Genomic DNA, 13,577 nt, shown 5'->3' on the forward strand with positions numbered 1-13,577 from the left:
CATATTATTACAAATAATCAAGAAACTACCTTACCTTCTTCTTTTCTTGCATTCTTCATAAGGTACTGATAAGAAATACCTTTTATTAAACTGTTCATTTAAAGGCCTGAAAAAAAACAACATGAAGTTCTACAACTCACCATTCTTGAAATGCCTGTATACAATTGCTTTATAAAAAAGGAAAGAAGGCAAAGCAAGAATAAACTTTAGTGCCATGATAGGAACCCATTTACTGTGTAACTTAAAATACTCAACAATATGTACAGTTTAATAAAAGTATACTCCTAACCCATAAAACAGACTATTAATCCTTATCATACATGGATCAGAATACCAGATTGCTGCTTAATACAAAGAAAGTAACAGACAAAATGAAGAAAATAATGAATATTGAAAATAAATATGAGGAGATAAAATCATTTTAACAAAATGGAAAGGATAAAATAGATGGGGAAAATACAAAAAATAACTAAGAATGGTATTTTTAATTTATAATAAGAATATCTGCTGTGGTGGATTGCCGGCTTTCGGTTCCGGCTCTCACCCCCAGGCCGCCAGGAGGAGCTCTCCCAACAGCGTGAACGTCCCCCGAGTTCCAGCAGGGCCTCATGGACTATGTAGTTTTTATACGCAGCCCTGCTGGATATGTTGGGGGCCACCAGGCATCGCTGTAGGGGGGCTCGTAGGCTCGTATGTGCCCTATAACCCGGGAGTACGTCATGGTCACGTGACGGGAAGAAACCACGTGCTCCCGGGGTAAAGAAAAGGACTGTTTACCCTGACCCAGAAGGAATAAGGAACTATTGGACTGTTGAGCAGGAACCACTTCCGGGTCAGGGGGTACAAAGGACTCATGGGTAAGCCCAGACATTGAGCTGAGCTGGGAGGTAGGAGGGCGAAGTGTCTGGGCGAGGAGAAGAGAGTATTATTGTTGTGTTGATTTAGTTTATGAGTAGTGTGGAGTGGAGGGTGCTTTGTGCACGTTATTGTTATTTAATAAAGAAGTCTTGGACTTTTATCCGGTGTCTGGAGTGGTACCTGAGGGTTCGAGAGGTGGACAAAGGGCGTATCTGCTACACTGCATAGTGTAAAAATGGGACAAATACTATAATACCAGACCTCCAACCCACAATTATGGGAAAAAGGGCAAATACAGAAGTATAGGTTCTTTCTGTCAATAAAGATATTATTTAATTTTATCCTTCTTTTATCACACAAGAGAATGAAATCATTCATTTAGATTGCCATCTTTCACCCATTCAATGAGACAGTGGATCCCCTCCATTATCAACTTCCTGTTGACCTTTTTTCCAAGTATAACACACTCATGATTAGAATGCCTCTTTACCCAACTGTTGATGCCCTTTGCCCCACATTTGGATTCTGATTAGTTATTTGATTATATTTAGTTTTGGCAAGAATAAAGCATCGTCTCAAATCAAAATGTAACACACACAAAGCTGTCACTTTTAGTCATGACATACAATCTTTTGACATGAATTAAAATGCAAAGTGCTCACTTGCATATGCACTGCATTTACATATATTGTAGTTTACACGTTTGATTGCATTTAATTTTGGCACAAATAATCTTCCACAGAGAGAAGATTAGAATATTATAATAAAGAAAATGGAGTAATAAACTGAAAAAAGTAATCGTAGGAATCATCCTGTCCAGTTAGACAAACAGCAGAAAAAGTTGCTTTAATGTATTCAGACCTTTTTATTTTGTCCTTTAAATCACATATTGCATGTCTCGGTTTGATCTGTAAACAAGCTTATGTTAACTACAATAGTTTACATTTTCAATTAGAAAAAGAGATTAAGAAAAAAATTACATTGCTGCTTAGAAAACAATAGGCTTGTCAGCTTGACAGCAAAATTACTCCATTTTACTTGTTAAGCATGTTAGCTTTGCATCTTCCTGATAAACATCTTATGAACATTTATTTAATTTGGGGCTTTTTTAAAGGTTTATACTGTGTTTATTATTTGTATGTTAGTGTCATACAGTATACAGTTAGGTCCATAAATATTTGGACAGAGACAACTTTTTTCTAATTTTGGTTCTGTACATTACCACAATGAATTTTAAATGAAACAACTCAGATGTAGTTGAAGTGCAGACTTTCAGCTTTAATTCAGTGGGGTGAACAAAACGATTGCATAAAAATGTGAGGCAACTAAAGCATTTTTTTAACACAATCCCTTCATTTCAGAGTGCCTCGTTCTCTTGCGTGATTTGGCTCAAAAACTAATCAGCACATTGTCATCTCCTAACAGGCTTAAGTTTCGAGTTTGGTATTTTTACGTCCAACCATTTTAGCTGTAGACCATCCTCAAGAAACTATAACACACAAACATACATACAGACAAAACACTCATCATTGAGATACCAATGTTTTTGGCATCAAGGGACCCTAAAACATTGAGATCTGTTGAAAAGTAGAGATCGAAATTTTTGACAAATCTGAAACTTTTGCTCTTCCCCTATCAACAGGTAATGGTGGGGATGGCCTCAAAGGAAAAATACCAAACACTTATTTATAATATAGAGCATAATTAAAACTGAATATTGATTTTCCAGGTTTTAAAGCTTTTAAAGCATCTTACAATTATTTATGCAGAAAATCCTTAAAGGAATACTCCACCCAAAAGCAATATTTTTTTATTTGTTACTTACCCTGTATTGTTTGCTGTAATGACTGAGAAAAAAATATTATTCTATTGTTTTTAATGAAGATTATTATTGTTTTTAATGAAGATTGAAAATTCCTGATACAATAGGGAACCAATAGAGACCAAAGCTGAACAACAGTAAACAATATCAAAACGTCCTTGAAAAAAAATCACTAATTATCCACATTTCACAATCCAGCTGTCCGTTGTAAAGTTGTATGCTCCAAATATGTGTATTTTGGGTAAAATATTATTAGATAAACCATTGCCAGAAGATACGCTTATATACAAGTGTGTTAAAAAGGAACTAAACTTTTTAAAGTAATACGTTTTGGTCGTTAAGCCACAAATTCAGCATTTCTGGGTTTTTCATCAGTTGTTTGTGAAACAGCAACAGCTGAATTGATCTACTGTTTATTGAAACGTTTCTGATATGCACAAATGCAAGTCATATTTTCCACCTCATAATTTTTGTCTCTTGCTCTTGTAAAACTTTTAATCGTTAGATGTTGTAAGTGCCCGAGGGGAAGATCAGGCATTCTGGCCAGGATGAAGGATGATTTCTTGTCCGGATGGGAAGCCATTTTGGTAGAATGGCGGGAGCCGAGACTTGACCCAGCATGGAGAGAAGGATGTTAAGTGGACTGGGCAAACATGAGTGCCAGGAACAGTTCATTTTCCCCACACAGCAGATGGCAGTGTTCCTCTAGGCTAAACCCAGTTTAGATGCCTTCAGGGTGACATGGGACTTTGAGTCCAGAAGTACAAGTCTGCTGGGGTCTTTGGGTGCTGCAAGGGAGCGCTGCCTGCGGAGGCTACCCTACCCTGGTTTCCGACTGACCCAGAACTGCTCTGGATGATTAACCCCGGGATACCTTAAGCAGCCTCATCTTGAGGAGTCGGAGTCAGGAAGCAGTGAGCAACACTCAGCTGAAGGCGGAAGGCAGATGAGAATCTGTTGGTTTTGAGCATTTTGGGTGGTTTTTGTTTGAAAAGTGTTGGTAACAAATAAAAACCTTTTATTTGAACCCAGAATTGTGTTGGGTAGCATTGTGCTTGTGATTTGAGGCTCAGTGGTGGCCCCTTGTGATTACAATGTACACGTTCTCTCAGACCATGCTCAATAATAGTGATATCACATAAAGAGAACAGTAGACAAAGAATGAGCTATTACTGGGCAAGACTCCTAACCAATGAATAAGAGAAGGTGGGTCTGCAATTCAAAAGTTTATTCTCTTTTCAGCACATTCAATAGATGCTCATGAAATGATTTTTCCATAAATTGTTTATTAAACAACATATAACTGGATATCTGAAATGTGAATTACAAAACACAAATAATTAGAATTTTTCTTTTCATAGTTTTAATAATGTTTGCAGTTCTTCAACATTAGTCCCTTATTATGCATATTGGATCAGTAATTTTGTTACTTTTCTTCTTCATAAGATTAATGTCATAAATATAAACAACACAGTAAGTAACAAAAAAAATAATCATTTCTGGGTGGAGTATTTCTTTGATAAATAATTTTTCATTGTAAAAAAATCTAAAAAACAAATATGCATAAAAATGTTCAAATAAAGTTATTGTTTAAATGAAAGTAATTAATATTTGTACTTGCATGTAATTAAAAAGAAGAAATCCTTCAATTATCAATAAATATGTCTCATCTTTGATCTCCAAGACTGAAACTTTGTCTGTATTGCAAAGCAAACTGTCCATTTCACAGGAGTGTAAAAATGACTTTGGGTTCCTATGCCATGCATTGATCTGGCTCATCATATTCTTCATATCCAGCGCATCTATAACTATAAAATATTAAGTCATAGTAAAATGAATTGTTATCAAATTACTTTAGTATTTCTAAAAGCAGATATTCAGAAACCTGTGCAATCCAAGAACCATAATCTTCAACTGGAAATTGTACCATTTGAAGCTCAGAGGAAGAATGTTTATAAATACACAGGACCTGAGGTTAAGTCCATAATGCCAGCTCAAAGATTCCCTATTGTGGAAATTTACACCTGTTTTTGCACCATTCACACAATGATAGGGGCTAGGCAAACATGTCATTGAGGTTATTAAGTTCAACTACCATCCTCAGCATTTTGCTGACTTGGTCCAAAACATTTCAGGTAGGTTCAGCAGTGAGATATGAAATCTCAGAGCCATCCCCCACTGTGTCTGCGTTGTCGACTCACTTAACAACCCAATTGTGGTAATTTCGCTTCAACCACAATTACCAGCTATTCCTCTCTGCAGCCGCTGACATTAAATTGATAGTCTGATGCAGGGTTTGGCCACTGATCCTCAGGTTCTTCTGGAACCTTACCGCAGATGTTGCCACAAAGCACCATTAATGGTCTTTAGAGGAATCTTCTTCAGGCTTTCTTCTCTTTCTCAAACAAATAATTGGGTTGCATTGATTGTTCTGGATGGCATTGTACTGATAGATACAATTTTAGCTTCTAGAGTTGCAGCCAGGCACTTGATTGTGTCTCCAGATGTAACGACCTTGGGACATGCTCACTTTACACCCAGTAACAATGTGTCCGAGTGTTACTGGCATCATGCACAAAAGGCATAATGGATCTTCTCCAACCCATTGGTTGAGATTTTAGGGGGTTAAAAAGGATATTATAGGTTGCTTATATGAGGAAACTAATCCTGTTCATCTCTGTCTCCTGTATGTCCTTCTAGCTGATCTTAAGTTATTCCACACTCTTCCATCTCATCCACTGGCCCTGTTCAGCTTGTGACACAACCTTGGCACACTCTACCACCTCCTCCAGCCACTACCATACTGGCCAGATGAAGATGCCTAATTGCAGCACTATCAAATTTGGACAAGCCCACTCTCCGATTCTGAACTTGGCCAATGATGCCTCCATGAAGAAGAGCCTGCTGTGCTGTGTTCTTAGCACTCCATTTCTGACTTGTTCTTGAAGTCTGGGCAACAGCTCTAAATCTGAATTTGTAAAATGTGATAAATTTTAAAGGTATGTATTATCGTGTTTATTTCTCATTACAATACATTCTAAATAGCAGGTTACATACTCCTAAAAATAGAACACTACTGCTTAAATTAATATTATGAACTTGACATTCTTATAAAATACTGATGGTTATATCAAATATTGATCAAATATAGATTTACTGTACTAACTAAAAATCTGTCTTTTAATATAATTAATCTAAGTTGTCGTCTTTAAAACATTCAGTTGTTAGAATAAGATGGTGAATACACAACCCACCACAAAAACAGGATTTCCATCAAGCACAAAGTGATGTGATCGCTGTGTTCACACATAAAAAATGCAGACAAAGTCACTTGTGATTGCGAAAAGACATTGTTTTATTGTGAAATCACACCACTATTCATTCTAAATCCTGACATTTGCACTGCACTGGGGTAACTGCCATTGGCTAACCATCAGCTGTAAGCTGTGAACCTGCAAAATTTGGATTACAAAAGCACTTATGCTCATGGGTGAAGGGACTACCTCTAAACACTGCAAGCTGAGCGCTTCTTGGTGATGTAAAATAAAAGACAATAATACATTTTTATATACCACCATTTCCATGTTCAAAGTGCTTAACATCATGAATTTAAAATGAATGAATGGATTTAGGTGCCCTGCTCATCATTATCTTTATAAAATACAAATAAATGTTTAAATGTGATAATAGCAATAACAAGCAACGGGAATTAAAAAAAAGCTTGTTGTGCAGCCATTGCACCTACAGAGCAAACATCAAAGCTGTACTGAAGTCAGCAGTGTAAAAATGAACCGTTACTGAAAATTTTAAGTTATAAATATTTCAAGCCACTTAATTACATCTATAAAGTTTAAAATATGGTTGTAAACAACAATATATTTCTTTAACACATTCTTTCATTTTTGTGTGGATATGATGTCTACAGTTTAAATTAATTTTTAGGTTATTTGATTTTATTGCAAAGTAAAAAAAAAGCTTCATTAATACAAACAATCGTTACTCCTTGTCTATATCTGTCCTATTCTCTCTTTCTTGTTTCTCATGTTTACCCAAAATATTTACACACAAGATGTTACCATAAGCTGACAAAGTTCCTGCACTTTCCCCTCCCTGGGATTAATTTATTTTGATTATATTGTTTAGACTATAAGTGCTGTAGTTAAAATAGAGTACATAACAAATTTTCTGTATATGAGCCTGCAGTAAGCAATCATTGACCAGACACTTCCTGACCACCTTTTCCACCACCACTAAACCTAAAATATTAGGTAACACACTTTGATATGCTTTGATTTTGAATTAAATTAACACCCTACTCCTTTACCAAGGCTAACTCAGTGCTGACTATATACAACAGTTAATGAAATGTTCTATTCCAATTAAATACAGTATCAAATTAACTTTAAAATAAAAAAGACCTTCCATTTAAAACAGACAAGTACAAGGAGCTATATCCAGGCAAAATTAATATATTGTAGTTTACAGCCATATTTTAAACTTTATAAATGTAACTAGCTGGTTTTATGGCTTCACCAGGGAAATTTTATAAGAAAGTGGGCATAAGATATAATGCCTTCAGTTACTGGAGTGTATCAGAAATACTATGTAACTAAGTGATTTTCTGTCTATAATATCTGTACGTTTATTTATTTGCCAAGGGCTAATATTATTGGCTGGTAGTTTGTTATAGTGGTTAAGGCTTTGGATCTAAGACTTCAAATCCTGAGGTTACAGGTTCAAATATTGCTACTGACATCATGTGAAATGTAATTTTCACCAAACTATGTATGCCTTAATAAACATCTGACATACAATTTTTGATCACATAGATAATTTGTATTTCACATGAAAGAAAACACCACAGTGACTTAGGATATTTGTGCTTCTTGGAATACAGAATGATTCTTCTGGGATATTACTAAATGTCACCTCTTCGTCTTATCCCATACAGTTTATTGATTGAACTAATGAGTAATCATGTACCCAAAAATTCTGCAGGATAGTTAATCATCTTTTCAATATATATAACAGTATCTTAATTAATATTCTTTTCAAATGCTAGTAATTTTTCCTAGACAAGTTTAGATTAGTACTAATGTTTATTTATAATTCTTGTTCATTTATATAGGCGATTGATATTATTAATTCATAGGTAAGATATTTTAATGAAATCAAATAAAACAACATGAAAGTAAGAGCTGTAAAATAAATATATTGGTTTTTAATGAGGCTTTCTTTTTCTATGACAAATGATTTTAAAAAAGAAAGAAAATAGAGTATAAGCCACACTAATTAAAATTACAGATCTTTCCAAACAGTATTTAACAAATAAAAGCATACTTTTTGTTATATTTCATTACACCACTTGCCTATCCTCTAACTTTTCTCTCAATAAATTAGCATGCCTGACCTTTAACATCTCTATCAAAAATAAATTCTGCTGTAGCTCATATAAAAAATGAAAAATCTGTAATTTACACTAATACTATTACAGGATGAAAACAGAATGGTTCACTCACCGTCATACTGTTTAAATCCTCTGCTGTCAACTGCCACTAATGAATCATCCTGAAAACATAAAGAAACTGTAGGAAACACATACATGTAAGCAAATAATAATAAGTTTTTTTGTTAAGTCTGAAAACTGAAGATTTTGCCTAGTTGTTGCATCTTACATACTTGAAAAACATCATGCCATAATTCTTAAAACACATTATTTATTTACTGAAACATCTTCTCTCCATACTAAAGTACCTTTTATGAAATTAATACTACTCAGTTGGCTTACTACATTTTTCTAGTTATTGGTAGCTTTGCCTCTTTGCTCTTGCTGACATCACATTCATCCATAATATGGAGAATTAATCAAAGGGGAAACATAAGTACAGAAGGCAAGATGAAGACTGAAAAGAAAGGATTTCAGCAGTGATGCACAAGGTTTCTTCTACAGTCATGGACAGAACATTCAAAAGCTAAATGAACTAGTTAATGAATGAAACCATATGCAGACATCATGTCTGTGTCTACTTTAAAATATGATATGGACTCAGATGAATGAGGCATAAAGAAAGAAGCTGTGCACTGTGCTGAGACTCAGTCTTAAATCCTAGAAATCTCTAAAGAGCAGTTTGTGGTGTGGTGTTGCTGTTTCCTACACCATAAAGTGTTACCAATGTTTTAATGTGAAGCAAATAAAATCAATAATTACTATGTCACTTTGATTTATGCTTGAATTAGCTATGCCACTGATTCCAAGGTTCAGCGCTAGGCGATCCCTGTGGCTGTAAGTTTTTACTCTAGTCCATTTCACAATCACTGAAACATTCTTACTTTTAACTGATCTCAGAGTGCTGTCCTTTTTTATTCTCATATTCAATGAAATTCTGGAATACTTCTATTTCTATCTAAACTTCAAATGCTTAAGGTTCTTTTGCCATTTTCTTTTTATTTTCCTTTTCTACAGACCTTGCACCCTTAATTGTATACAAATGCTGACAGCAATGCTATAGGCGAGCAATTATTTCAGTTCCTCAGTCACCTGTCTGCTCATTTGTAAGAAATGTTTAAGATTCAGACCCACGAAAAAAGGCAGTGAAGAAATTTCTCTCCTTTAGTATTCATCATTTTCTGCATTATGTATTGCTCAACAACAACATTTTTATACAATTAAGGTAGTAAATTCTTTAGAAAGGAATAAACTAAAAAGAAAACAGCAAATGAAATGTAAGCATTTAAAACTATGGTAAAGAGTACAAATATTTATGAACTTATGAACTGAATATTTTTAAGCCAGATACCTTGACAATGAGATCAAGAAAACATAAGAATGACCTGCAGCCAACAGGTCATTGAGGACTGATCTTAAAAACCTCTGGGTTAAACAAAAACATAAGTGATCCTTCACTATATTTACATATATTAACACATATATTTACCTTGAATAAATACACACATAAAGGTATTTTAGTTTATATGTGGAATATGACATACTGTATAATATTCAGAACAAGTTCCTTTTTGAAATGTTGAAACAAACCAGAAAACAGGAATACAGCTGAAGGCCTACAAATTCACAGACTGTCAGGTGTGTAAGTAATGGTACCACTTATTCTTGAATTGCTATAAATAAAATTTGAACAGGATGATAAAAATATGACAGCCATCATACAGTGTTACTGCTGTTTATATTGTCTTCATGAGTCAACATCTGTGTGCTATCTTTTGAAAGTATCACACCATCCAGTCTTTAGGCCTTTTCTCTGAACTAAACCACCTTCCAACTGCAGACGGAGAGACAAAACCAGAGGCTCAGACCTTCTTCCTGTTGTACCTGAGATTCTTGCTTGATGATACTGATATGCTACCTTCATAGTTGTTTGTTTCAAAGCATTAATCCAGCACTAAATGTTAATCATATTTTAAAACTAGCATCTAATGTTGGGAGAGTTTTGTCCTCTGCCATCTGTTTTGAGGCGTATATAGTCCCACATTAGGCCCAAGATAGAACAACCAAGATTTCAGGGAAAAATCAGACTTTGTTCTTTCTGAAATAATTAAAAACATTCACAGTGTTCTAGGCAGCAAAGACGTTTTTCAGAGGTCTATTGCTTAAAGTATTTTGATATTTTTCTTCGCAGTTATGTACAGTGATCCCTCGCTATATCGCGCTTCGCTCTATCGTGGATTTTATATGTAAGCATATTTAAATATATATCGCGGATTTTTTGCTGGTTCGCGGATTTCTGAGGACAATGGGTCTTTTAATTTCTGGTACATGCTTCCTCAGTTGGTTTGCCCAGTTGATTTCATACAAGGGACGCTATTGGCAGATGGCTGAGAAGAAACCCAACTTACTTTTCTCTCTCTCTCTCTTGTGCTGACTTTCTCTGATCCTGACGTAGGGGGTGTGAGCAGGGGGGCTGTTCGCACACCTAGACGATACGGACGCTCATCTAAAAATGCTGAAAGATTATCTTCACGTTGCTACCTTCTTTGCAGCTGCTTCGTGAAGCGACATGCTGCACAGTGCTTCGCATACTTAAAAGCTCGAAGGGCACGTATTGATTTTTGCTTGTTTGTTTTTCTCTGTCTCTCTCTCTCTTTGTCTGCTCCTGACGGAGGGGGTGTGAGCTGCCGCCTTCAACAGCTTTGTGCCGCAGTGCTTCGCATACTTAAAAGCCAAACAGCCCTATTGATTTGTTTGCTTTCCTCTGTCTTGCTGACATTCTGTGCTCCTGACGCGCACTCCTTTGAAGAGGAATATATGTTTACATTCTTTTAATTGTGAGACGGAACTGTCATCTCTGTCTTGTCATGGAGCACAGTTTAAACTTTTGAAAAAGAGACAAATGTTTGTTTGCAGTGTTTGAATAACGTTCCTGTCTATCTACAACCTCCTGTGTTTCTGCGCAAATCCGTGACCCAAGCATGACAATATAAAAATAACCACATAAACATATGGTTTCTACTTCGCGGATTTTCTTATTTCGCGGGTGGCTCTGGAACGCAACCCCCACGATGGAGGAGGGATTACTGTATTGTAGCTTCTCTGATAGGATCAGGAAACTGTTAGAGAGAGTGGTGTACACCCTTTCTAAAATCACTGGTTGCTACCTCACATGTGTGGATTTACTTTACTTTTGCAGACAATAAGACCTTTTGCAACCTGTCATACTCTCCTCACTCTCTGTCCATTCTAAACAGCACAGGACAATTAAGACTGGGGTCTCATTTATAAAACTTTGCGTGGATTTGAGCATGAAAATCTGCTTATGGCAAAAACAACAAAATGAGTGCGCCAAAGAACAATCCCATTTACAAAACCTGGTGTATAAATATTTCTACAGTTACCTTAATATATCACAATCATCTTGTAAATGTGTGTACATGAACATGACTCTTACTCCACCCGGTTGCTGCCCTGAAACAACCATACAGGGATTATGCTAATCATCTTTGTACATATGCAGTCATAATGCTGCAAACCTTCATTCGCTGGTAGAGCAGTCACCCTCCTGCCATGTTATGCTGTACTCCACAACGGAGTGTGTCAACATGTGAGGAATTGGAGCCCACTTCCCTGCACTCTGTGAGTCAGAAAGGCAGGTAACCAATATCACCTGGCACGTATTATGACATGATTGCTTTTTATGTTGAACAGTAAAGGCCATATGAAGAACTGAGGGCTACCTTGATAACAAGCCAGCCACTACATATAGCACCATCAGCAAGTTGTCTGTCAAAGCTACTTTGCCTTTAAAATAAATGAATCATGGGTTGATCCAGGCCACAGAGCCACAATTTTTGTCTGTCCTTCTTGGCTTCACAGATGACTTGTGAGTCAATGTAATGTAACTGCTTATGGTTAACAAAAGAACTTTGTTCTCACAAGGTGCCCTTATTCCAATAAGAGTGCAGTAATGTGCTCCGGTTACATTAAGAAAACCGGACACTGCTGCAAATTGCCTTTTTATTCCATCAAAACATTTTATGTTTTACGTATGTATACCCACATCAAACGAAAGCTGAATGTAGTAACTCATTGGTCAGTCAATGGCTTTCAGCACAGTGGGCATGATGAAGGGAAGCTTGGCTGAGACATTGCTGACTTGTCAGTCATTTCCCTGAGAAGTGATAACAGGTAGGCTATATAAAATGATGAAAACCCAAAAAAGGTCTTCAGCGCAACACACAGAATTGGCCCTCTTAAAAGGGAACTAAAAGAGAGTGTACTTCATAATTATCACTTTTGAAGTGTAATATGTTTGCCACGTCAATGTACATTGTAATAATGTCTTGGTGATGTGTTTGGTTATGCGTGCGAGTCACCATTTAACTGGTTTGGCTGTATTTCCCTACTTTATTATGTTGCTGTAAATATACAGGGTATGCACATTCTCCTGTCAAGTTTTCTTTTACAGATCCCAATGTTTGTGTGGAAAGCTGTGTGTATACATTTCATGCCTCATTTTGTGCATTAGCAAGTTTTACAAATCTGATCCCAGAAATACCAGATTTGATAACACTATATATTCACAACCTGTGAGGTGTATTAGCTTAACATCTTCACCTCAAGAGTCACTTAAAATTATTTGATGAATATGTGCAAGGGTGTTGTAAATTATTTACAAGCTCTTTGCTGACTGTTGCGTCTCTGAGTCATAATTGTCATGCTGATGGATGCTGATACTTTGTTAGACTTCATGCTCCACTTGCATTTCTACTGCTCTAAATGTTCACTTTGCCAGAACTGTATTTCTGAAGACATCTCTAGTTGCTGTTCCTGTATCAAATGAATCAGAAGATAGAAGTGCAGGCTGAAGTAGCTACTGGGATTCAAATGTCTAAATACTTGTTTGTCATCAAGGTAGGTCTCCAGATTAGTCACAATTTTAGGTTTCATCTCATTCACTACATTACCATTCCGGTGTTTTGAGTTGAAACAAAATTATTTGCTTCTGCTAGAAAAAAGCTGTCGCTTTCTGGATATGTTCATTCAGACATACAATATAATCCGGTTCTCCCATCAATTCATATTAATTTGTTTTAAACCTATGCCTATATTCTAGGAAAGTGTGTTAAAAAGTTGTCATGTAGTATATGAGTGTTGTATTGTACAATATATTTCAACATACAAAATATATATATTTAAAAATATGTTAGCTGTGCTTGTGATAATACTTTGCAGAGAACACTATAAAGTAGCAGAATGCTATGTTTTTCCATTAATTACAGTGTTTATAAGTTAAAAGGAGACAGATGGGGTCATATAAAAAGTATAAATTATCATTTATTACTTAGTCTAATCTTTAAAGTTAAATGTGACAATGTACAAGTTGTATACAACCAAACACAACATTACTTTTAGCATGTTTTGTAACACTTCACAAAGATCATA

The 13,577-nt window shown here is 35.7% G+C and overlaps 1 protein-coding gene across 3 annotated transcripts in view; it reads right to left on the reverse strand.

Moving 5' to 3' along the window:
- Positions 1–13,577, reverse strand: part of LOC114652143 (nicotinamide riboside kinase 1-like) — a 71,764-nt gene that overhangs the window by 18,337 nt on the left and 39,850 nt on the right. For all 3 annotated transcript variants that reach the window (XM_051928461.1, XM_028802359.2, XM_028802360.2), the window contains exons 4-6: positions 8,200–8,248; positions 4,302–4,488; positions 35–106 (exon numbers count right to left, since the gene is read on the reverse strand). In XM_051928461.1, the coding sequence (XP_051784421.1) occupies positions 35–106; positions 4,302–4,488; positions 8,200–8,248 (308 nt within the window). The remainder of the gene's footprint in view (positions 1–34; positions 107–4,301; positions 4,489–8,199; positions 8,249–13,577) is intronic.

Source organism: Erpetoichthys calabaricus, chromosome 5 (assembly GCF_900747795.2).
Source record: "Erpetoichthys calabaricus chromosome 5, fErpCal1.3, whole genome shotgun sequence".
Classification (NCBI taxonomy): Eukaryota; Metazoa; Chordata; class Cladistia; order Polypteriformes; family Polypteridae; genus Erpetoichthys; species Erpetoichthys calabaricus.